General features: G+C 44.6%; 1 protein-coding gene across 1 annotated transcript; it reads right to left on the bottom strand.

Annotated features, from left to right (window-relative positions):
- Positions 1-7,740: 7,740 nt before the first annotated feature.
- Positions 7,741-23,848, bottom strand: LAMP5 (lysosomal associated membrane protein family member 5). The gene is made up of 6 exons (XM_002710977.5): positions 23,124-23,848; positions 22,440-22,612; positions 21,913-22,044; positions 21,682-21,787; positions 20,119-20,307; positions 7,741-8,604 (listed from the first exon to the last, which is right to left on the bottom strand). Exons 1-6 carry the CDS (start codon positions 23,185-23,187, stop codon positions 8,426-8,428), a joined length of 843 nt encoding a protein of 280 aa, XP_002711023.2. The 5' UTR covers positions 23,188-23,848; the 3' UTR covers positions 7,741-8,425.
- Between the last annotated feature and the right edge of the window lie 744 nt (positions 23,849-24,592).

Below are 24,592 nucleotides of genomic sequence, written 5' to 3'. Positions count from 1 at the left end.
AGACAGGAATCAGTGCCCATATGGGATGCTGGTATCCCAGGCAAATCTTCACCTGCCGTGCCACGATGCCAACTCCAAAAGATTGATTTTTTTAACTGAATTAGACAGATGGAATCAGACAGAGTTATGCTTGTGTTCGCATTACCCACTGGGAAGAACATACTCAGTATCAATTACTGGAAAAATAAAATCATTCCATGAAGTTAATAACTCAATGAGTTCAGACTCCTTGGTCAAACCAATCAAGTGAATAGCACCATGTCATCAAAGAAATGTAAATGAGATTCCTGGAAGGGAGGACGATCGATTCAGTCTGAAGCAGATACAGAATGTACAAGAAGGAGAAATTTTGTAAGAGTAACATGATACAGTACAGATTCACATTGTACCTGAACACTAGTCAACTTAAGCCTTGAAATGAGCACATTCTGAGTGTATTTCCAAGCCCAGTGGAAATACTATCGTAACGTAAGTTCTGCTAAAAGAAGAGCCTAGAACAAAGTTTTAAGAGAATTTTATTTACAAGATGATCCCAGGAAGCTCAATATAGCACACTGGAAATATGAGACAGAGGAGAGAACAAAGTTTAAAAAACAAGTGTGCCATCATGAATGGGTTACCGCTGTGTGCAACTGGGGCTCAATCCTCCTGGAGGCCTCCTTAGAGACACTTTAGGATTGGCCTTTGGGGGACATGGATACTGATGTATTTATCCACCATCTCTGGGTTTTTGTTTTTTGTTTGTTTTTTTGTTTTGTTTTTTTTTTTTTTTTTTTTTTTGACAGGCAGAGTGGACAGGGAGAGAGAGAGACAGAGAGAAAAGTCTTCCTTTGCCATTGGTTCACCCTCCAATGGCCACCGCGGCCGCTGGCCGGCACACCGCGCTGATCCGATGGCAGGAGCCAGGTACTTATCCTGGTCTCCCATGGGGTGCAGGGCCCAAGCACTTGGGCCATCCTCCACTGCACTCCCTGGCCACAGCAGAGAGCTGGCCTGGAAGAGGGGCACCCGGGACAGAATCCGGCACCCTGACCGGGACTAGAACCCAGTGTGCCGGCGCCGCAAGGCAGAGGATTAGCCTAGTGAGCTGCAGTGCCGGCCCCACCATCTCTTATCCCTAGTTGAGAATTGCTCAAGCATCAACCCTAGAACTGCCACCTGCCCTGCACATTTTGTTCCTCCGCCAAAGAGACATGGAAAGGCATTGGGGCCATCAGCAAAAGATGTCCAGGAAAGGCTGGGGAACACGGGTGGGCCCCAGGCAATGCCTCCTTCATGAGAAGGTCGAATTGAGGAACAAAGGAGGGCTTGAGAACATCAATGGATCTCTGACTTCTGAACAAAATGCACTATTTTCAGAGCAAAGGGATTCTTTATCCTGAAAAGGTTTGCATTCACACCAAAGTCTTTCATCATTATGCTTCATCATTGTCAGCATCTTAAAACGTAAAGCTAAAAAAAAAAAAAAAAAAAAAAAACAAAACACTTTAGGATCTTATATGATCCACCTTAACTGAGGTAACCCAGGCCTCAAAGTGTTAGATAATGGCAGCACATTAATCATATCTGCCTGACTAGACTCACTCTCTCTCTCTCTCTCTCTCTCTCTTTTCTCTCTCTCTCTCACACACACACCCCACTTCAGTTCCCCGAGGGCAGAGATTTTTACTCACTAGTGTGTGTCCCCAGAACCCAGAGCAGGGTCTAGAAAGTTCATGATCGGGCCAGCGCCGTGGCTCACTAGGCTAATCCTCCGCCTGCAGCACCAGCACCCCGGGTTCTAGTCCCGGTTGGGGCACCGGATTCTGTCCCAGTTGCTCTTCTTCCAGTCCAGCTCTCTGTTGTGGCCCGGGAAGGCAGTGGAGGATGGCCCAAGTGCTTGGGCCCTGCACCCGCATGGGAGACCAGGAGGAAGCACCTGGTTCCTGGCTTCAGATCGGTGCAGTGTACCGGCCGTAGTGGCCATTTGGGGAGTGAACCAACGGAAGGAAGACCTTTCTCTCTGTGTCTCTCTCACTGTCTAACTCTGCCTGTTTAAAAAAAAAAAAAAGGTTCATGATCAATGATCAATGTTTATCAATAGCAGTGATCTCATTTGTCACATGAGCCTTTGTGAAACTTTCCCCAGCTGACAATGTGACAGGCTCAGTCACCTTGAACGACAACTGAAGTGGCTGCTAACCCTGAAATTCCTTGTAGCTGAACCCCTCAGCTGTCTGAAGCCTATAGGCTTACAAGGAAAACCAACTAACATATAGTCATCAACAAAGTTTAATTTTGTAGTTATAGTGCTTGAAATGACAATACCATATGATGAGTCTAATAGCTACCATAATTTCCAAGTAAATCAAAGTATAAATGATTTTTGACAACAGAAGTGTAATGGGATGTCTATTGATGACAAGTTCACAGACCCTGCTTATCCTACAGTGGTTTTTTTTTTTTTTTAACTAAAGTTTGTAATCGAAGCAAATCCTTGCTTTCACTTGAGGTTAGTGAAAACTAAAAGTCTAATACTTTCCTATCCATATTCTTGGACTCTGACAATGCTGCCACCTCCAACTGACAAGCCCCTGAGTGGCTTACTGAACTGGGAATGGGGTCGGGGGAAATCTCCACAGAGAGACATATGGGAAACTCTGAATGCGGAGTTTAAAACCCCTGCGTTAGTCCCTTTGGATCTTTCCTGAGCTCTTGTTTGGTGAGTAAGATAAGAATGCATGTTAAGGACTGTGTAGAAAATGTCATCAATAACATCTGATGGGGCATCTCCAGTGTGCCAAGCATTGTACAGGGAGTGAAGTGTTCTTTCAAGAATCCTCAAGTAAATTTGCTGGGATGGCATCGTGAGCTCCATTTTCATTTGAGAAAAATGAACATAGAGAAGTCCTACATTTGGATAATGTTGCATGTGCACTGCTAGAAAAGGCTTTTCACTAGTTTTCCTATGAGTACACAAAAAAATTAGCTGTGCAAATAACAATTCAATCAGAGTCTAATAAATGATGTCATGGCTAACTTGCTATGCTATTTTTAGGATTTTGTTTTGTGCTGAGGTGTAACCATTTGTATTTGACAAATGATTTAATTGTGTCCAATTTGGATCAGAACACAAATGTGAAGGTCATTTTTCAACATAAGATGGGTATTTACATTTGAAAGCTAGACTTTTATTCACTGAAGTAAATAAGACATGGGGCTGGGACAGCGCTGCGGCACCGGCATCCCATATGGATGCTGGTTCATGTCCGGGCTGCTCCTCTTCTGATCCAGCCTGGGAAAGCAGTAGAAGTTGACCCGAGGGCTTGGGCTCCTGCACCTATGTGGGAGAACTGGAAGAAGCTCCTGGCCTTGGATTGGCCCATCTTCGGATATTGAGGCCATTTGGGGAGTGAACCAGTGAACAAAAGACCTCTCTCTCTGTCTCTCCCTCTCTCTGTAACTCTGCCTCTCAAATAGATAAGTACAATCTTTAAAAAAAAGTAGGGCCAATTTTGAATAAAGTATAGCAACACTAGGTAGCATTAGCCATTTTTTCCATCGAAGTCTTTAATGTTTCCTATATTCATAAAAGCCTTCATTTTAACATGTCATTTATGACATAATCTGAGGGGCATTGTCATCCTATAAAATCTTTGAAATAAATGACTTAGTGTGCTGAAAAAGTTTGTAGAGAAGGTTTTGTGGCAATGGTGCCCTCACTGTGTCCTTACAGGTTTGCAAATGGAAGGAAGAAGCTTACATATTATTTTTAAGGGCATTTATGAATGATTCTATTGCCTCCAAAACCATTTTTATGTCAAAAATTTATATTTTTATTTCCAAAATAATCATTAACTTTAAACAAATAGAAAAATACAAAGTAGAACATGAGCAATATGTCCGCACCCCACTTCCACCCCCCACCCCCACCCATTTCCACCTTCCAAAAGAAGTTTATGTATTCTTCTAAGCCCTTTTCTATGTCTCTACATCATACATACCACACACATACATAGTTTATTTTTAAGAAAAAGAGAATCATACTACCAAAAAATTATCTCAAGGGAGCAGTCAAACCATAGATTTTAGGATTTCACCATAAAGATTCTCAAGCAACCTGTTGGGGATGATGTTCTAGAACTGACACTTTTCCACGGCAGGCACAGGGGGCTAAGGCAGCATCCCATATCTGAGTGCCAGTCGGAGTCCAGGTTGCTCCACTTCCCATCAAGCTCCCTGCTAATGTGTCTGGGAAGGCAGCTGAGGATGGGCCCAGTACTTGGGCCCCAGTTGCAACCCACATGGGACACCAGGATGGAGTTCCTGGCTCCTGGCTTTAGCCTGGCCCACCCTGGCTGTCATGGGCTTTTGGAGAGTGAAACAGCAGATGGAAGTGCTCTCTCTGTCACTCGCGCGCTCTCTCCCTTTCAAATAAATAAATATTTAAAGGGATTTGAGAAGACTGCCTTCCAATTGCACTGTGACAGCCTGAATTAAAGATGTGTCTGTCTGACTCGGGTCACCTGTGTTTGTTCCAGGAAAATGTTCATGCCTAAAGCCAGGCGGACCACCCTCTCAATAAAACCTTGCACAGAGCACTCTGCTCCACCAGAGTTGAGCAGCAGAAATGGTCGTTCCTCCCATCCCCCCCCTTCTCCATTCCCATTACTCTGGTGCCGGTGCCTCCCGTACCCATGGGAGGTTGCCAAGTCTTTGTTAGTGGAAAGATTGGACAACAGAGGAGAAAAAATTGGCAGTAGTTTGGAGGGCTTTCCCAGGCTCCAGGTGAGAAGCCAGTGGCCTTTGAAACAATGTCACCGGAAGCTAGTTCCTAGGCGTGGGGAACCCTACAAAGAATTGCGTTCACAGTTTAAATCAGTCACCCTCTCCCCCCAAAAAAGAGATCTGCGTATGCTTCATCTGCCCTGGCATTTCCACACGGGCAGATCCAGCAAGCCAACCCAGCATCCTTTTATGCCCAGAGGCATGTGTGTTAAAGTCTCAATGAAAAAGAAAAATGTCAGTTCAAGGGGGTAATTGAGCATCTGTGGCTTAGCTGTTTTCTTTTCTGTCTCTGAGCTTGGGAAGCAAAACAGATAGTTGAGCCACAGCATTAGCCTTTCCTGGTTCAAGGGCACCTGCAAAATGTAAGACAATGGCACTGAGCATGACAAGAGTTCAGAGCTGAGGTCCAGAGTTGCATCATTCCCTCTGGACACTTTGAGGTGGGAGAATGCTAGCCACAGACACATTAAGATTCCACGACTCCTGCTCTATATCCTGAAGCTCCCCTTTATGTTCAGTTTGCAGTAAAGATGGGACTGTGAGAAATAAGGCCAAGCTCAAAGGAAATTAGGCTGAGTTCAAAACCTAATTTTAGGAAAGCTAGATAAAAATGACCTGGTAAGCGATTATGGTGATAACAATAATAAATAGCAATAATAATAGTAGTAATAGTAGTAATCCATCTTGTATGTTTCACATATAAAAGTCCACTGTTAATTCTAATAATTAAAAATTTGGATTCCAAAAGGATAATATTAGTTAGCTTAGACATAGGGATATGGCCCTATGTCAACATCTTGAAAAGAACCGAGAGACTCTATTCTTTGTTGAATGACATGTTTGTTTGTGTCTGTTTCCCTGTCAGTCCTCCCCCTCAAAATGCTGCATTGTCAAGTTTACTGATGTGTACCCAACCCTGAGCCTACACTCAGAGGTGCTCAAAACAGCAGTAGGTGATCAGATGCAATGTTTATTAAATACATGAATTAATAACATTTCCAAAACTAACACAAAGCCCATGTTTTATGAAAGCAATTTAAAAGGAGACAACTCCCAGAGGTTCTGACGCAGAGAGGCCTATGGTTACAGAAAGGAATGAAAAATAGTTGCAAAGTCCTAGATAGATTTAAGTATTAATTTCTCCTCAAATCATTGAAAGTTTCCAAATAAAAAAATATGAAGTTTAAAAAAATACATAAGGGGCTGAAGCTGTGGCGTAGCAGATAAAGCCACTGCCTGCAGTGCCAGCATCCCATATGAGCACCAGTTTGAGTCCCGGCTGCTCCACTTCTGATCCAGCTCTCTGCTATAGCCCAGAAAAGCTTGGGCCTCTGCACCCACATGGGAGACCCAGAAGAAGCTCCGGCTCCTGGCTTCGGATTGGCACAGCTCTGGCCATTGTGGCTATCTGGGGAATGAACCAGTGAATGGAAGACCTCTCTCTGCCTCTGCCTCTGCCTCTCTGTAACTCTGCCTTTCAAATAAATACATAAATCTTTAAATATACATACATATATATAAGTGACACTAAAATGGGAAAGGTATGTTAAGTTTGGGACATGGAAGCATGGTCATAGATGAGTAAAAGAATAGAATCGGGGACAGCATTGTGGTGCAGTGGGTTAAGTCACCACCTGTGGTGCCAGCATCCCATATGAGCACTGGTTCGAGTCCTGGCTGCTCCGCTTCCCTTCCAGCTCCCTGCTAATGTACCTGGTGAAGCAGCAGCAGATGGCCCAAGTCCTTGGGCCCCTGAACCCACATGGGAGATCCAGATGGAATTCAGGCTCCCGGTGTCAGCCTGGCCCAAACCCGACCATTGCAGCCATTTGGGGAGTGAGCCAGTGGCTGGAAGATCTCTCTCTATGTGTAACTCTGCCTTTCAAAAACAAAAATAAATTTTTTTAAAAGAGTAGAATCAACTGTCCTCCAGGGTGAGAGTCACTGAAGGTGACTTTCTTTGCTCAACATGTAACTTTGATGAGGAATTTGACATTTTTCCCTCAGTAGTCTGAGGCAAACACTGAAGAGAGATCACATCAAGAGGAGGATTGAGGTTGATAGAGCAGCAAACAAATGAGCAACAGAACAGCAACAGGATGGTATTATCCAGATTTGCTGGGATAATGAACTTCGGAGGATGCCCTGCTGTTGGCCGTTAGGGACTGAGGGAGATGAGCTCACGAACTGCCTCCCTGTGGTGGGATCCTGCAGGGAGTGAGGGCGGAATCCCCTACCCCATTCTGTTCTTCTGAAAAATAAGCAGAATTCACGCTATGTGTGCTTCTCTAGCAAGTTTCAGTAAATTACACTTCACTTCAAATAAAACGCACCCTAGGCTTCCATATCCAACCCTGCATTTTAATCCAATCAAAAATGCCAAACCCAAGACCAAGAAGTATCAGAAACGATGTTAGACCCATCATTCAAGAGGCACTTATTGAAACCACTTATGAGGTGGGCATTTGGCTTGGTGATTAAAGCTCTGCTTGGGATGCATGTGTCCTTCATCGGAGTGGCTGGGTTCAAGTCCTGGATTCACTCCTTAGTCCAGCTTCCTACTGTGTACCCTGGAGGCAGCCAGGTGATGATCTGAGTGGTTAAATCCCTGCCACCCATTGGAGAGACGTGATGGAGTTCCTAGCTCTTCGATTCAGTGTGGCCCTGCCTCAACTTTGTGGGACTGTGGGGAGTAAACCAGTGGATGGGCGATCTCTTTTTTTTTTTTTTTCCTGTCTCTATCTTTCAAATAAAAGTTAAAGCTAAATAAAACTCTCTTTTCCAAGATAAATTCATGCCCCTGCCTGTTAACCTGCAAAAGTCGCCTTCCCCCTCAATGTGCCCCTGTTCCTTTTTTGTTTTTTTCCTCTTGCAACCATGACAAATCAACCTTCATCTTCACTCCTTTCTACTCTGGATGCCAAAAGAAGCAATTGTAGTTTTATTTTCTTGTTTCAAGAAAGCAACCACAGATCAGAGAGTAGTGTACTTTAATTCATTTTGAAAAACAACTCACAGGGATTGATTCTTCAGGTCCACTTACTCGGACCTGACACATTTTAAGTCCAAAAACTCTGCATAGTTACATTAAACGGGTTCTGGTGCTGCAAAGTCACTGGGTGCAGTAGCAGTGAAACATTCCCAAGACAATCACTAGACATGCAGAACGCCAGCCAGAAGCATGGGTCACTTTCAGGGGTCTTGCTGCAGGGAGCGTGAGGTTGTATTGTGTGTGTGTTGACAACGGTAGAGAGCAAGCCAGCTGTGTCCAAGAGAGAAAAGCACCCCCTGTTCCTCCAAACCTAGAGGGGTTTCCTCCCTAAAGAATGTGTTTCCAGTCCCTAAACTTCAGGCCCAGATCCTCCTCCAAGCGATATGCGCTGTACCTTGGAAAGTCAAAGCCAAGCCTCCATGAGCAAGAAAGCTGGCTGACCCCCTCCCCCTCCACTCCCCAGCATGGAGAGAACAATTGTCATTCACCTCCTAAATCCAAAATAGTCCCTCCCTCCCTGGGTTTAAGCATGGATGAAGGCCAAGCAAGACTCTGATACCCGGGCCTGTTTGACTGTAGTATGTTGGTGTATCCTGTGTAAAGGTGAAAAGTGCTTGTGTTTTTTTAACCTGATCCAGTTGGGGGCAAAGGCTTGTGGGATGGGCCCTAGCCCATGTGCTTATACTGGGACCGGTCCCTAGGGATCTGCACCTGATTGGCGGTCATTTTGTGGTGGATGTGGTAAATCACGAGTGTTACCACAATGACGAGGCCCAATATCAGCCCCAAAATCAGGGGCAAGGTTTCCTCCAATTGCTCCCGCTCATCCACTGGACATTTATGCTCTGAAAGGGAAGGGGAGAAGAAAAGCAGTGAGCTCTTAACACATTCTGCATCCTAAGTCCTCCAACCACCCAAAATTAAAATGGAAATGGCTTAATCAGATGGCTTTTTTTCCTGGAATAATATTTTCCTGGGTAGGCATTTGGCTTAGAGCTTAAGACACCAGATTGGGATGTGCCTTCGTTTTGATTCTCAGCTCTGGATCCCAATTCCATCTTCCTATTAAAGTGAACCCTAGGAGGCAGAAAGTGGTGGCTTAAGTAGTTGGGTCTCTGCCAGCCACCTGGAGGCCTGGATAGAGTTTCAGGTTCCTGGCCTTGGCCTGGTCCAGCCCCAGACATTTGGGGATATGAACCAGCAATGGGAACTTTCCTACCACCTGTCTCTCAAATTAATGAATAATATTACAAGAACAAATCCCAAGTTTTAACCACTTACCATTTCTATATAATGTAAAAATAAAAATACATTGATTAAATAGGGCAATATTTGGTTAGTGGATAACTGGCAGATGTCAACAAAATATCCAGAAGATTTACTTAAATTTTCAGTTTCAGTACTAGATACAACAACCATGATTTTTCCTATTGATTTTTAAACTTTTTATTGGAGTATAATGAACATGTAGAGAATTGTACACATAAGCAATTTTCTAAAAGACTGAAAAAGCCAGCTGTTGGCAACAATATGGAGTGCCTGGAACTCTTAACAGCCTGGGGGTAAAATGGTGCAATCATCCTGATAAAACTATTTGGTAATTTCTAATAGAAACAAGCATATGTGTACATTGTAACCTAGCATTTCAGTCCTGAGAATTTAAGAAAATGAAAACATCTCAGCACAAAAAGATAGAAACATAAGTATTCATAGAAATTTTTATAGAGAATAGCCAAAGTTGGCACAAACCAAAATGCCCCTCAAAGTACAATGGATACACAAATGTTGGTTTATATATGCAATGGAATATTACTAAAAATATATAAAAGGAATAAAATGTGGCTATGCATACAAAATGGATGATTCTCCAAAATATGTTAAATAGAAATTGTCAGACACAAAATAGGACATACTTTAAGATCCCATGTATGTGAAGTTCAAGGACAGGTCAAGCTTAAGTCTGTGGTGACAGAAATCAGAAAAGGGCTTATACACAATGAAAGGAACACAAGGGAACTTTTAGATGTGATAGAAATGTTCTAGACCTTGATCTAGTGATGTTTACATGGTTGTGAGTGCAGGCAAAAATGCATTAAGCTGTACAGATTAGGTTGGTTCATTTTAAAAATATATGCAATGTGGCCAGCGCTGCAGCATGGCAGGTAAAGCCATCGCCTGCAGTGCCAGCATCCCATATGGGTACCAGTTTGTCCCGACTGCTCCACTTCCGATCCAGCTCTCTGCTATGGCCTGGGAAAGCAGAACAAGATGACCCAACTCCTTGGGCCCCTGCACCTATGTGGAAGACCCAGAAGAAGCTCCTGGCTCCTGGCTTTGGATCGGCGCATCTCCAGCCATTGCAGTCAATTGGGAAGTGAACCAGCAGGTGGAAGACTGATCTCTCTCCCTCTCTCCCTCTCTCCCTCTCTCCCTCTCTCTCCCTCTCTCCCTCTCTGACTCTCCTTCTCTGTGTAACTCTGACTTTCAAATAAATAAATAAAACTTTAAAAAATACATGTAATGTGTGCTACAATCTCTTCACAGCATATGTAGAGTTCAACGATTCTTCACAAATGAGCACCACATCTAGGTCAGGAATGAAAATGTTAGCAGCACCTCAAGGTTGATTCTGTTTTACTTTCCTGAAAACCAAGATAGCTTAACAGCCCTGTGTTTCATTTTTCTTTATTTTTTAAATACATAAAAGAAAAAAAAAACAGTTCTTGGATGATTCTTCCCTTGGTCAAATAGTTTGTAGGGCTGACAAGTACTGCGTTTCTAGAAATCAAGACACATTCTCTCAGCCTTTCTCACTACTTGCAGGTCATTGGTGGCCTTTTGACCGAATTTATGAGTCATACAACTGGAAAAAAAAAACAGGTTCTAGTTATCTCTTCATAAAGACAAGCTTTCAGCCAAGAGGACCCAGTAAATACTTCTTAGGCACACACTGTGTGCAGATTCTTCCGTAATCTCCGTGGACACAGTCCCTCTTCTCCCCTTGTGGAAAGAAGGGGGATGAGCCCTGAACCCTAGAGGTCTTTCCTCTCTAATAACAACTAAGGGAAATTTTGATACAAATGTACAGCTTTAAGCTGTATACATAACATCCTTGGTTTCTAAATTTTTTCAGTTCCAAGCATAAAGATTATAGCATTAATCCCTATCACAACCCTATAAGGTAAATAACATTATTGTACCCATTTTTAAAAACATAAGGCAACTGCAGGATAAAGATGCTAAGGAATTTCTCCAAGAGTATGTGAAGCCAGAATTTTAATTCAACAGCTTAGGGTAGTACCTAGCAGACCCCAATTAGTGGTGTTAAAAGGCCCCCAAGTTGGAGCAAGCAGGAGAGTGTGCACTCTGTTTCTAGACCTCCAGCTGCTAAGCCACTGAACAGCAAGGCCAGATGGTCACAATTCCACGTGCTCAGAACAGCGACAAGAAGAGCTTCATGAAGAAAGGAAGTTAACTGAGGAAGAATCCAGGCCATCAACCAGCATTGACCAATTTATGAAGTTGTGTTTTCTTTTTTTGTGTGTCACCTATCTACCAATGAATAAACAAATATATAGCTAGAAATAGCTATTGAAATAGAGATATGGGGCTGATGCTGTGGCTCAGCAGGTTAACGCCCTGGCCTGAAGCGCCAGCATCCCATATGGGCACCAGTTCGAAACACGGCTGCTCTTCTTCCGATCCAGCTCTCTGCTATGGCCTGGGAAAGCCGAACAAGATGGTCCAATTCCTTGGGCCCCTGCACCTGTGTGGGAGACCCAGAAGAAACTCCTGGCTCCTGGCTTCGGATCGGTGCAGCTCCAGCCATTGCAGCCATCTGGGGAGTGAACCAGTGGATGGAAGACCTCTCGCCCTGTCTCTACCTCTCTCTGTGACTCTGTCTTTCAAATAAATAAAATAAATCTTTAAAAAAAAAGAAATATAGAGGTGAACTTTCCATGTGTCCCATGGATTCAGACTATCACACTAAGGGAGCAGATGTAATGGAACAGTTAGGGATATGGATAAAAATGGACTTAAATACTAGGTCTTCTGCTTGCTTTCAGCAAATAACTTAATCTACCTAAGCTTCAATGTTCTGTAAAATAGGGCATCTCCTTTACTGGGCTGTTCTGAGCATCAGCTGCATTACTACCGATCAAGTACAGCGCCTGGCACCCATTGTCTTTCTGTTACTGTTAACTGTAAGGTTAGAATCCCTACAATTTAAGCCTTGTATGCACTTCTTTTAAGTATGGAAGCCTTTGGAAGTTAAGGATCAAAATAATTAACCCTACCTGGATAACAGATTGGGTGGGAAGAATAACATCTCATATCCCATCCTTTAGGAAAGATGTAAGAGGAAAGATGATGTATTCAGGAAAAAGATGGAGGGTGGATACTCAAACTCTTGCTGTTTATTTCCTGTTACTTTTGGAGAAAAAAAAATAACCTGCACAGTGGGTTAAAGCCCTGACCTAAAGCGCTGGCATCCCATATGGGCACTGGTTCTAGTCCTGGTTGCTCCTCTTCTGATTCAGCTCTCTGCTATGGCCTTGGATAGCAGTAGAAGATGGTTCAAGTCCTTGGGCCTCTGCACCCACATGGGAGACCTGGAAGAAGCTCCTGGCTCCTGGCTTCAGGTCAGCGCAGCTCCGGCCATTGTGGTCATCTGGGGAGTGAACCAGCGGATGGAAGATCTCTCTCTCTGTCTCTACCTCTCTGTAACTCTGTCTTTCAAATAAATAAATAAATCTTAAAAAAATCTGCACTAAAGACACCTCATGAAAGGGAACTATAAAGGAGATATTAGACTATGGTGATATCAAAATGATCATGGGAAAATAAGCAAGAATTATTAAAAACACTAAATCATTATCCTTACCAATCCTCATACACCAAGTGATTAAAAAAAAAAAATAAAGGAAGGGCTGGCATTGGGCACTGTGATGCTTTTCTTTAGTGCTGGTTTGAGTCCTGACTTCTCTGCTTCTAATCTACCTTCCTGCTATTGTGCCCAGGGAAGGCAGCAGATGGCTCAAGCACTCAGTCTCTTGTCACCAAAATGGGAGACCAGACCAGGTCAAAAGGAGCCTGGCTCTTGGATTTGGCCAAGTCTCACTCCAGATGTTGGGGCCATTTGGAGAATGAATCAGCTGATAGAAGATCTCTCTGTCTCTCTCTTTGTTGCTCTGCTTTTCAAATAAATAAATATGTTTTAGAAAAAAAAAAAGGTATTCCCAAGTCCACTGTCTCTTATGCACCCTCCCCAAATTCACAAAGCTCTAGAAACCAAAAGCATGTTCATCACTCATTTGGCAGCAAAATCTGACTCAAAGTGCTGGTTGCAGAGCTCAGTCATTCATTAGCAGGAAGATTCATATGTTTCACTGCAAGGAGCAAACAAATTAATATATTCGATTGCGGGGGGCTGTCCTGACTCTTTTGGGGTTTTAAATAGCATATAGACTCTGCAGTCTACCATCTTGCAAAAGTCTAAAATATTCTAAATTTTGGAAAGCAACTAGCCCCAAGAATTAACAAGTTGAGTATTACAAACCCTTAGAAGAAGGACATGCATACCTCCAGTTTTAAGCCAATTCTTTTCAATTTCTGCCTCTGCCACATACAAAGAACAACATTTTGCATTACAAATTAGAGTCTATGTACACACATGTAACTAAAACCCAAGTTTAACAAGCAACAGTTATTCTTGATTTGCTCATCTAGTAATGTATTCTCTTTAAATGTTATTTCATTTAAAATAATGCCATGTATGACCCACTAAAGCAAAGGCCATAATCTTTTGGGGCAGGATTGATGAATGTATGGTTGCCTCATCAAAATAATGTTTGTGAATGCACAAAATGAAATATATATGATTACAAAGGAAGCTGAATTTCAGCTCTCAAAATATTTTAAAAATAATTTCAGATGCAGCATATATGTGTTTATTAATACAAGTGTGCCTTGGCTATGACTGAAAACTGTGAGAAGCATAAATGATATTTTGCAAGATCAGCACAAACTAATGTGAGGTGAAAATATCTGCAATTTCTACTGGTGACAAGGTCCTAAGGAATGCTGTTTACTACCTTTATTTATAATCAAAAAAAAAGTTAAATATTAGAGGTTAGTAAAAGTAAAGATGCACATTTTCCCACTGAACTTTGTAGACCTCCTGAATTCTGTGCACAAGCTCTGTGGACCACCACCCTCCAGTTGAAATTCTAAGTAATAAGCTGATTATAAATCACCAATTACAAAAGAACATCTGTGCCAAGAAAAGCTTGGCTGAGCCCAGACCACACCTTGCTTCAGATGCTTTGGAGCCCCTGACTCTGTCCAACTCCACACGACATGGGGTCCAGCAGCACTCAGCTCTAGAGCACACAAAACTGGGCTCCAAGGTAAGGGGACCGTGGCTGGAAAAGGCAACAAGCACCCTCCTCATCATCAGAAAAAAACTTCGGGCAAACCACAAGATGACTTCATTGTACCCCAAATCAACAGTATTGGTACGGGTGAAGGGATGCTATTTTATTCCTCAAGCTCTCTTGAAAGCAAGCACTGCTTCAGTATAAATCGCTTGCTCTCTGGCTGTGTATCCCTCAACCGTCTGACTAGGCACCCAGAGGGAAGAATTTGACCCTCTGTTTTCTCTGGGCTGCTTCTGGGCTTCTTTTATCCCAGCAAAATATATTTTGAATCCTGAGAAGCCATTAAAGTAAATGCACTTTGGAGATCTTGGCTCGATACAAGGAGAGACTCTCATCAATATATAAGATTTGGGAATGAAAAATAATAAAAGCAACAATTGCTTGATCCCAATATATGCCAGGAACTTGGTATCCATGGTATGTACCCTTCCTACTAGACTAAGAGCTACACGAGGGCAGGGAAAGTTCATATATCCTACTACCTAGGTGCAGTGGACATGGAAACTGACCATTCTTTCTTGGCATCCACCATTTCCACACATTGCAATGGCAGGCATTTGGAGCAGTGGTTAAGATGCCATTTGGGACACCCTCATGCCATGTCAGAGTGCCAAGGTTTGGGTCCTGGCTCTACTCCTGCTTCTAGCTTTCTACCAATGCACATCCTGGGAGGTAACAGGTGACGGTCCATTTCCACTAACATACAATCTCCCGTGGATCTGTGTAAAACAAAGTTCAGGTGATATCTCCCCTTTAGCCTCCTAGACTTAAAGACTCATGAATTCAGTGTTCCTGACAAGCTTCCTGCACTGATGGGTTTAGCAGTTGCTCAGCAGGAGCCGCTGGGACTCGGAGAGGCTAAGAGCCCAGGATCTGCTACCTGAAGGCAGGATACTGGAGCCCAGCCTTCACCAAGCAACTTCACCTCCTTGAGCCTCACTTCCTCCATTGTAAATGGGGATCTCGGCGTCTCTCTCATGGGCTTATTTTCCCCCATGGAAATTTTAAAAAGGAGATGAGCCTGTAAGTGGCTTTAATAAAAGGGAACAAAGGCAGTTTTTATGTTCTATTACATTTTTGTTGTTTATATATATATATATACACACATACATATACATATATACACACATATATATATATATATATATATACATATTATACAAGAGTTTCCTTTAACTCAAGCCATTAAAATATTCAGGGAAGTTTGTCACTTCTCAGCAAAGCATTCTCATCCCATCAATGCCAGAGACTTCCTGAAGCTCTCAGAGAGACACACTGTGAATTCTATGAATTAACTATGGAAGTACAAGTTCATTAACCCCAACTCGACATGGGCACCTTGGACTGCAGGTGATGGTTGCTACACACAATATACAAGGGTTATTGGAAAAGTTCACCAGTTTTTGCTTCTTTTTTGTTGTTGTTGTTGGTTCTTGTTTGTTTGTTTGTTTTGGTTTTCTCTTTCTTTTTCTTCCTCATACAAAGTGTTGAACTCTTTACCTAGAGTTAATCTTTTGTGTATAAAGTTAAATGAAAATAGATCTTAGTAAAAAAAAAAAAAAAAGAACAAGACTGGGATCAGGAGAGGGAATAGGAAGAGGGGTAGGAGTGTGGGTGGGAGAGTGGGTACAGTGGGAAGAATTACTATGTTCTAGGGCCAGTGCTGTGGTGTAGCAGGTAAAACCGCCGCCTGCAGTGCTGGCATCCCATGTGAATGCCGGTTCGAGACCTGCATGCTCCACTTCTGATCCAGCTCTCCGCTGTGGCCTGGGAAAGCAGTAGAAGATGACCCAAGTTCTTGGGCCCCTGCTCCTGCATGGGAGACCCAGAAGGAGCTCCTGGCTCCTGGCTTCGGATTGGCGTGGTCAATTGGGGAGCGAACCAGAGGATGGAAGACTCTTTCTCTCTCTCTCTCTCTCTGCCTCTCCTCTCTCTGTGTAACTCTGACTTTCAAGTAAAATAAATAAATCTTAAAAAAAAGAATTACTATGTTCCTAAAGTTGTATTTATGAAATGCATGCATATAAATAAAAAATAAATAAAAAGAAAAATTCCTGAAAAAAATTAAAAGTCTAGCTTATTTTGGTGCAAAATATTTTGAAATCCATGCATAGCTTTTTCATAGCGTACATTTCCCATTACATTTTGAAGACTCCTAGTATGCATGGATTTCTTTTAAGTCCATTTCCACGAACTGTTTGAAGGGCCTTCATATTTGGCATATAAATAAGCCAAAGGCAGTCTCTGAACAGTGGCCTCGAGGTGGTTAATGTCCACTGTGGATGAAACCTAATAGCTCAAAGCCTGCTGGAATCAAACTCAAAATTATACACACACAATTATTTTTAAAATAGTCCAAACAAGCAAATGTTTAGTCATTAAGAGACTTCCTACTTTGCCTACCCCTTGAAACCTCACCCAATAGCTGTCACCCAATGATAAGCTAAAGTCTTGTGGTTCTAAGGCCAGTAGGAACTGTCTGACCCACAAATACCACGTGATAGTCCCCTTCCCAGTGCCTTTTCTCTCACAGGTTTGCTTTTCCTTTTCCCCTTTGGATAGTGGTGCCTGTGCCATATGCCTCCTGCATGTCTCATGCTATGAGGGGATTCCCTTCCCATAGTGTCCTGTGCCAGCAGCATTGAATAAGGCTTGTATTTGATTCATCTAATCCCTCAAACCCACTCTCTGCACCAACAATATTCCATGGACCAGAAGCATTACCTAAAACCCTATTAGAAAGGAGCATCTTGAGTAACCACCACAAGATCCACTAAACCCGGCTCTGCATGTTGACAATATCACCACAGTTGTGCACATAGCAGCTGAAGACACCTGTGCATGTTGCAATTGAAGACTTGCTGGGCAGAGAGACTTTCATGCAGGGGTCCGTGTAGTAGCCAAGTATAATGCACCAGAAATGTAATAAAGACATCAGCTCCTATTTGGGCTAATTCAAGCCCCATTGTGTCCACTAACTCATTTCACTGGCACTTTCTTGCTTCTCGTAATGTGTACTAAGTAGGCAGGTATAAAGAAAGCCAGTCAAGACCCCCTTACACAGAGAATGGACTCTTCATGGGAATCCTTTTTGCTGTGGTGGATCATGGCCACTGTCCAAACACACACACACACACACACACACACACACACACACAACTTAACCAAATGCACATACACATCCCGTACAGTGGTCGTGCAAAAATATAACCAAATTACTACCCGATCTGCAAGCATTTATCCACTGACACCTACAAAGGCTTATGCAACACAATGAAAGTCTCTTAAGCTCCTTTTGTAGGGGCGTGGGGTCCCGCTGCGGGATCCTGAAAAGATACCCAAAAAAATGATCTTTCAGATTCCAACAAATGGATGTAACATCTCTTACAAAACACGGTTGGGGGGTAGATGCTCAGAGGCGCCGACAGGAGGAGCCAGGAACAAAAGAATCCCTGCTACACAAAGGCACAGGGAGCCAATGAGTGATCCTGAATGAAACTGCCTCCTCACAAGATAGTCAGTTCCTAAGCCCCAGGGCACCACGTGAGAGAGAACATCCTAATTATTGGCAAGAAAAGCCTGGGTGAGACAAGCGCAATTTGCTTGTGTTTCCTGGATCTGCATCCAGGCAGTTACACGTGCTTAGAACTATCCAAGGTACCCCAAGAGCTTCCTCACTGAGCAGGCTGAATTGCATGTAAAAAAAAAAAAAATGCTTGTTAAACAAAAGATATCATTAACTGCATGTAATGAATTTCACTGATTTTTAGGAAAGTTGCTCCTGTCCTTATTCAGTGTTTTTTACATCCTTAATTCGAGCACAGTTCTAACCATCTGTGTGATCTGATTTCTCAATCTGAAGACAATCACAAGCAATAACTGAGAAATAGCACCCCCCCCCCCAGACGAGGATGAGCTTGTGGCAGGGAACTAGTAAAAGCAGCAACTTTAGTACCAGTAGCACTATAGTCCCAGAAGTGCCTAGTAACAGATGACCAGTGAAAAACAAGAAGTCATTAGTGAATATTAAGAATACCCTTGGGACCCGGCGCTGTGGCATAGAAGGTAAAACCGCCGCCTGCAGTGCCGGCATTCCATAATGGTGCTGGTTCAAGACCCAGCTGTTCCACTTCCAATCCAGCTCTCTGCTATGGCCTGGGAAAGCAGTAGAAGATGGCCCCTGCAACCATGTGGAGACCTGGAAGAAGTTACTGGCTTCTGCTTCCTGGCCTTGATCAGCAGGCTCTGGCCATTGTGGCCATCTGGGGAGCGAACCAGCAGATGGAGCATCTCTCTCTCTTTCTCCTTCTGCCTCTGCCTCTCTGTAACTCTTTATTTAGCCTTTTGGATAAATAGATCCTTAAAAAAAAATACCTCTAAAAACTCAAAGGCACTTATAGTACTATGTAGTACAATATGTTGCTAATGAATTCCCAGTCAATAAGTAATTATATGTTTAATTATATTTAACAATTTCAGTTTAAGAAATAAATTTACTGTTACCTTCTATAACTGTGTCCATAACCAAAAAGATTGCTTTTAATATGAAGATCTGGACATTGAGAGTTTAGTTTCAATTTTGCAGAAAACATATTAATATGGAATAGTTAAATATGGCACTACTTTAGTAAATACATTACATTCAGACTTTCCTTTCACATAAGTACTTGGAAGTCTCTACTAATTGAATCCACAACTTTAGAATATCAATTCAGCCAAAGTTAAGTGACATTTGCTATGTGCCAGGCAGTGTATTAGGTGTTAACAGCACAAAGATGGGTGAGAACGGTAGGAACCAGGCCCTTCTCTCCAGGACAATTAAACTTAGAATTTTCAAATGCCTTCTGATTGACCAGGGAGTGCAGTGGTAAGGGGTGCATGTTATTTCACACAATATGAGTGGAAGCTGTGTTTCATGAAAGCTGAATACAGGTGGAGATTCCCTACTATCCTGCTTATCTCGAATAGTTGCATTCACACTGGGATTCCATTTTTAAACAATTAGGAAAGACAGAATGTCAAAATGTCTTTAATAACCTTCTCCCTATGAGAAGGAAAGAATAAATGAGTTTAATTCACTTATCCCACATGTATCCAATGTCGATTTTTGCTAGACTTCGACAAATTGCAGATGTAGATTCTCTTCATGCTCTACTCCTTCTGGGATGCAGAGGAGTAAGAGAATGTGGACAACCTAAACCTTGCAGGGGCAAGCACAGCCTGAGATACAGCGAGCCAAGGCAGCCTTTGGGAGCCTTCCTTTCCCGGAGCCTCCCTGGCATCCCTCCCAGTTAGGACGAATGCTGGGTGGAGGCAGCCCTGGGGGTGCCCTTCTCTGCAACCTGCGAATGCACACCCACCCCCGTGGTTTTCTGACCACAGCAAACCTGAACTCAGAGTGGTGAAACCTACATCTGGAGGCAAGGAGAGGACAGGAAGGAACTGAGGCCCAGAGGAACAAAGGTTTTTCTCCAAGCTGAGGCTCTCGTCAGCTATTTGAACTTATTGTCTTTCTCCTCAGAAAGTTTGCATCAAAAGCATAGTTTTTCCAAGGTGGCTTTCTCAGCTCTCTCCCTTACAGTGACATCTTTTGGCACAGAAGGGAAGAGAGAGGGGGGAGAAAGAAGAAAGGGAGAGGAAGAAAAAACAGAGGAATGAAGAATGAAGGGAGGCAGGAAGAAAGAAAGACCTTATCCCTTTTTCATCTTTGAAAAGTAACAGAGGCAGCATCGCCATTTCAGCCATTTCACACACATATGTATGTATGTGTGTGTGTGTATATATATATATATATATATATAGAGAGAGAGAGAGAGAGAGAGAGAGAGAGAGTATAACCCCTTGGGATCCCAGCAGGTCCCTCTTCAGCCCTTCATGGCCTCTGCTGCTCCTCCCTGCCCTACCTCCCCCGTCACATACCTTCACTGAAGACGAAGTCTGAGACGATGTCAAAGGGTTGGATGTGCACTGCCGACAGGATCATTGTGACCGTCTTTTGTGGATCACTGGAGGCGAGAGAAATGCTCTGCTGAGCCTGACACTCGTAGGACTTGCCAGCGGGGGTGACCAAGGCAGACAGGTGATGCGAGTTGGCCGTGTGCTTCCCAGCTGCAGCAAAGGTCCAAGGCGATGGTTAGGGCCCTCTTGCTGGTGAAACCCTCACCGTTCCTAACCTGGTGCACCAGAGTGGGTTCTTGCCCCCCAGCTCCATACCTACAACCCTCCTGTCCTCTGTGTTGCCATGCCAGGGACCAGGCTCTATTGGTGGCATAAATGGTGATCAAGGACAAACACCCTCATTCCCTTGTGAGCCAGCACTCATTAAATAAAATTTGGATTTTCTTTTTGCAAGAGTGATATTTAAAAACCCAGCCCATTTTACTATATAATAGTTTATACTATAGAAAACCTTACAATGGAGATTCCAAAGATACAGAAACACAAGTGACTTGGTTTATCACGTGTCCCACTGAGCCCAGCCAGGAATGACAAGTCTTAGCCAACCTCTAATGCTCTGGGTGCATGCCCTTGCATTCAGGCAAACGCTTTGGAAGTCTGTACCCCCCTTTTTTTTGGCTTAAGTTGGGGATTTTTAAAGCCCTTTTTAAATTTTAATGTCTTGGTCTCACTTAATTGGGGGAAATGCTTAAAATGTGAATTTTGATAAAGAGGAGAGAACACACTTTTTTACTGCATTTGTAAAGAAGGGAATAAGGGAGAAATGACACATGTGTTCTTTTACATGTTCAATAAAAAATCCTTTCCCAACACTGCTGCCTGGGTGATGGCAGGCCTCATTTTGAGTGAAGTAAGAAATTTATAAAGAACAAAAAAATTTAAAGGTTATGTTTGATGGTGCCTGCAAAAAAATAAAAAACACTTATTTTGAGGATGGATGCTCCTCTTACACCACAGTATTTTTGGAGAATCTGGGCGAGTTGTTGCTGTGATGGGCACAAAAAAATCACGAATTAAAACATAAGGCCCAACAAGCTCACTCTGAACCGGCTGCCGACAGTGACTGAAAAGCTTGTGCGAATCCCGGGTGCCCTGCGCAGATGCGGAAGGCCGTCAGAGACTGTTCCCTTGCAGCTTTAACTCCCGAAAAGAACAGCTGGGGTGCCTAAGTAAATACATAGAAATAAAACCGTGCCCTGCTCCGTGCTCTTTTGAAGCCCAAATCAGAAGACGCCGTCCTAAGGCAGCCGGGCACGACAGACCCTCGAGGGACGTCTCATCCAGGGTCACCAATTCGTCCTCGGACCGGGGATCCCTTGCGCACCAACAAGGTCTGAGATCCAGAGAACAGCTAGGCGTTCCTGCCTCCCTCGACCTGGAGGGTAACCCAAGGCTGGCCTCCGCCTGGGAGCACAAAGGCTTGACCGGTTTCCAAAACCCTGAGAAATTCGCCCTCCCCGCCTGAGCTCCTAGCCTGGCCGCGCTTTCCCAGGCCCCTCTCCAGCCCAGCTCGACTTTACTCACCGCGAACGGCGTCCTTAAAGTGGGTCTTCTCGGAAGAGTCGTAGACAAACTGCACCTTGCTCAGCCTCCACGTCGCCTCAGGGCCCTTGGACGTGTTGTGACTTTCCTGCCGTGCAGGAGAGTGGCGCGTCAATCGCCCTCAACCGCTCCAGGGTCCAGAAACCCAGGGACTGCTCACACCCAAGCCCACCCGGAGCCTGGGGGCCCTCTGCCCGCCCATTCCCGAGTTACCTTTACAAACAGCATTTTGAGCGAGTACGCGCGATCCACCCAGAACACCTGCAGCTCTGATTCGTTGTGGCCACAGTGGCCCTGCACCTCGGCTCCCCGGGTCAGCGCGATGTCAGCCTGTTCTGTGATCAGCTGGGAACACAGGCGCCCCGCGCCCTCTCAGCGCGCCCGGCCCCGCGGAGGAGCCGGAGAGGGACTGGAAAGGGCTGGGCGTCCGAACTCTGGGCTGCACGCTTGGGCGCTCCTTTGCGCGCGCGCGCGCTCCCAGGTCCGGGAACATGCGGTTGTATGCTGAACGTGCAGACCCCGCCGGTAGGAAAGCGGAGAAAGGGGCGATTACTTTGAAAGCAGGCAGGACGAGCAGAAGGCGTTACAAGCCGGAACCCCCATGCAGCATTCAGGAACGGCCTGCTGGGGAGTTGGGGGTGGGGGGAAGGCAGGCGACCCAGGTCTTCGCAGGGACTCCAGGGAGGGTGCCCTTGACCCTGGAGCCCTAGGAGCAAGCTAGGGGAGGAAGGGTTCCTTACATCTACGTAATTGCTGGCCCACACATCATAAGGTACAATAAATTTGGCTGCAAACTCTGCCATGAGACACGTCGTCCCATTTTCCCGCACCACAAATATATCTTTTTCAGGGTTAGTGGAAAGGCCTGAGAGATTTTCCACTTCTTGTTCTGCTACGATTTGAGCCAATGCATCTGCAGAACAAACAAACAAAAAATTCCCATCAGCTCAGGGCTTAGCGAGCTCACGCATCTCCCGCACTGGGGTGGAAAGACAACGGGTTGTCTGCGGGCTTTGGGGTGACAAAGTTCCCTGCCGGCAGCTGTGCGCTCTGCGAGGCATTTCTCTAACCCAGCGCTCACAAACTCGATTCTGCTCTGTTAATGTACAATAAAAATAATTTTAAAATTAAAAAAATTAAGTCCTTAAAAATTTGCAATACGGCCCCCATCCTCCCCCCAAATCCCCCCAACATCACATAATTCCTGCCAGTGCTGACCTCAGGAAGCCGGCCTGGCGCTCGGTCTGGGATGTGCCACACAGGTGTGTGGCTCTCCGGGGAATTCCTGCCACCGACCGAGAAGGCCCTCCCTCCCTCCCGTGGAAGAAGGAGGGGAGAGAAATCCGCAAAACAGAGAGACTAGCTAGGTTTCCCGTGCCGCTTGGGTTCCCCGCCAAGAGGGCACCCCGCCGAACGCTACTCACGGAACAGCATCAGCAGAACTCCAAGTGTGGGGACGCCCAGAACGGCTCTTCCTTGGCGATCCATGCTCGCAGCGGCGCGAACGAGGCCAGCTGTACTGCTGCAGAGGCCGCCCGAGAGGGAATCCCTCAAAGTCGCCGCGGGAGTGGGCCCGAGTGAGCCAAGGGCGGGGGCCCGAGAGGGAGGCGGGGGAGCGCGTGTTCCGAGCGCGCCGGCTGGGACTCGGTGCGCCAGCGGCCGCTGCGGGCGCTGGAGTCAGCTCACTGCAGAGGGAAGGGACGCGTGGGGAGGGAGCGTCCCCGGCTGCGAGCGCTAAGAGCAGCCCGCTTGTGTTGCAGAGGTACTTGCTTGTGGCTTGGCTTGTGCTTGTGCAGCGCGCCCCTGAGACGTAGGGGATCTCGAATTCTCGCTGCAATTGCAGCCGCAGAGATGAGTCTGTCCTGAGAAACTCAACAGCACCCTTAGACTTACTAAATTTCCCTCCTGCTGGGTACAGTTGTTTAGTGCTGTGGCTGTCACATCACTGGAGTCCTGGCTTCTGGAAACGCATCTGGTTCTGGAAGGAAAGCGGTCGAGCGCGCAAATTGTTGCTGCTCTGGGGGAGGAGGGGTAGACAGGAATAGAGAAGGAAAATGCTATGGCAACAGTTTCATCTCCACTGCTCTAAAGGAGCTCCTGGGTTTAAAGTTAAATTGACGCCTCTTCCAAAGGGGCCAGGAGACAGTGCAGTGTATCCACTCAGGCTTATTTCCCTGTAAGTTCTGCTTTCTGAGTGCTTGAGGACTGTGTACCCTGGGGTCACCCACCCTCACTTATTACGCTGTCATCACTCTGCCAGGAAGGAGGTGAGTGAACCTGAGATTTATGAGGGTTGTCTAGGGTCCTTTGTAGAACTGTAGAATTAGGCTCCAAGTAATGTCACATAGTTACATAAGAAGAATACACACTGATAATACTCCAAAGCCTCTAATGGAACTGAAAAACAAATACTGTGTTACTAATTCCTATATTTACTTTTTTGGTAGCTTGTTTACTTTTAAATTTCGCTCTAAAAATCAGAATACACCTCTTTCAGGTGTCATACACTGTCCTCATCGATTGTGGTGATGTCCAAATACCTTTTGTAGAGGATACTTCATTATGTGAGTTGATAATTACTGAATTGGTGATAGAATGCCATAAAACAAACTGACAGTGGCACATATAAAGGAGCAAATTGCAAAGGATTTTCAGCTGCATTGTTTAATTTGTACCTCCTCACTTACTTAAGGAGTCAGGAAAGGGAAGATGTAGGTTATGGTGGTTGTACATTCCACAGAACTGAGGCTCAGAGAAATTAAATGACCTTCTCAGAGTCACATGGTGAGTTAGAATTAAAATAGAAGAATCACATGCTTTAACTTTGCAAAGATCATTTTCATTTCTCCTTATATAATACTTTGACTCCAAAATATACCATATTTTCACTTTC

The sequence above is a fragment of the Oryctolagus cuniculus genome, chromosome 11 (assembly GCF_964237555.1).
Source record: "Oryctolagus cuniculus chromosome 11, mOryCun1.1, whole genome shotgun sequence".
NCBI classification, from domain to species: domain Eukaryota; kingdom Metazoa; phylum Chordata; class Mammalia; order Lagomorpha; family Leporidae; genus Oryctolagus; species Oryctolagus cuniculus.
The sequence above is the reverse complement of the archived record's forward strand: the minus strand, read 5'-3'. Positions and strand labels throughout refer to the sequence as shown.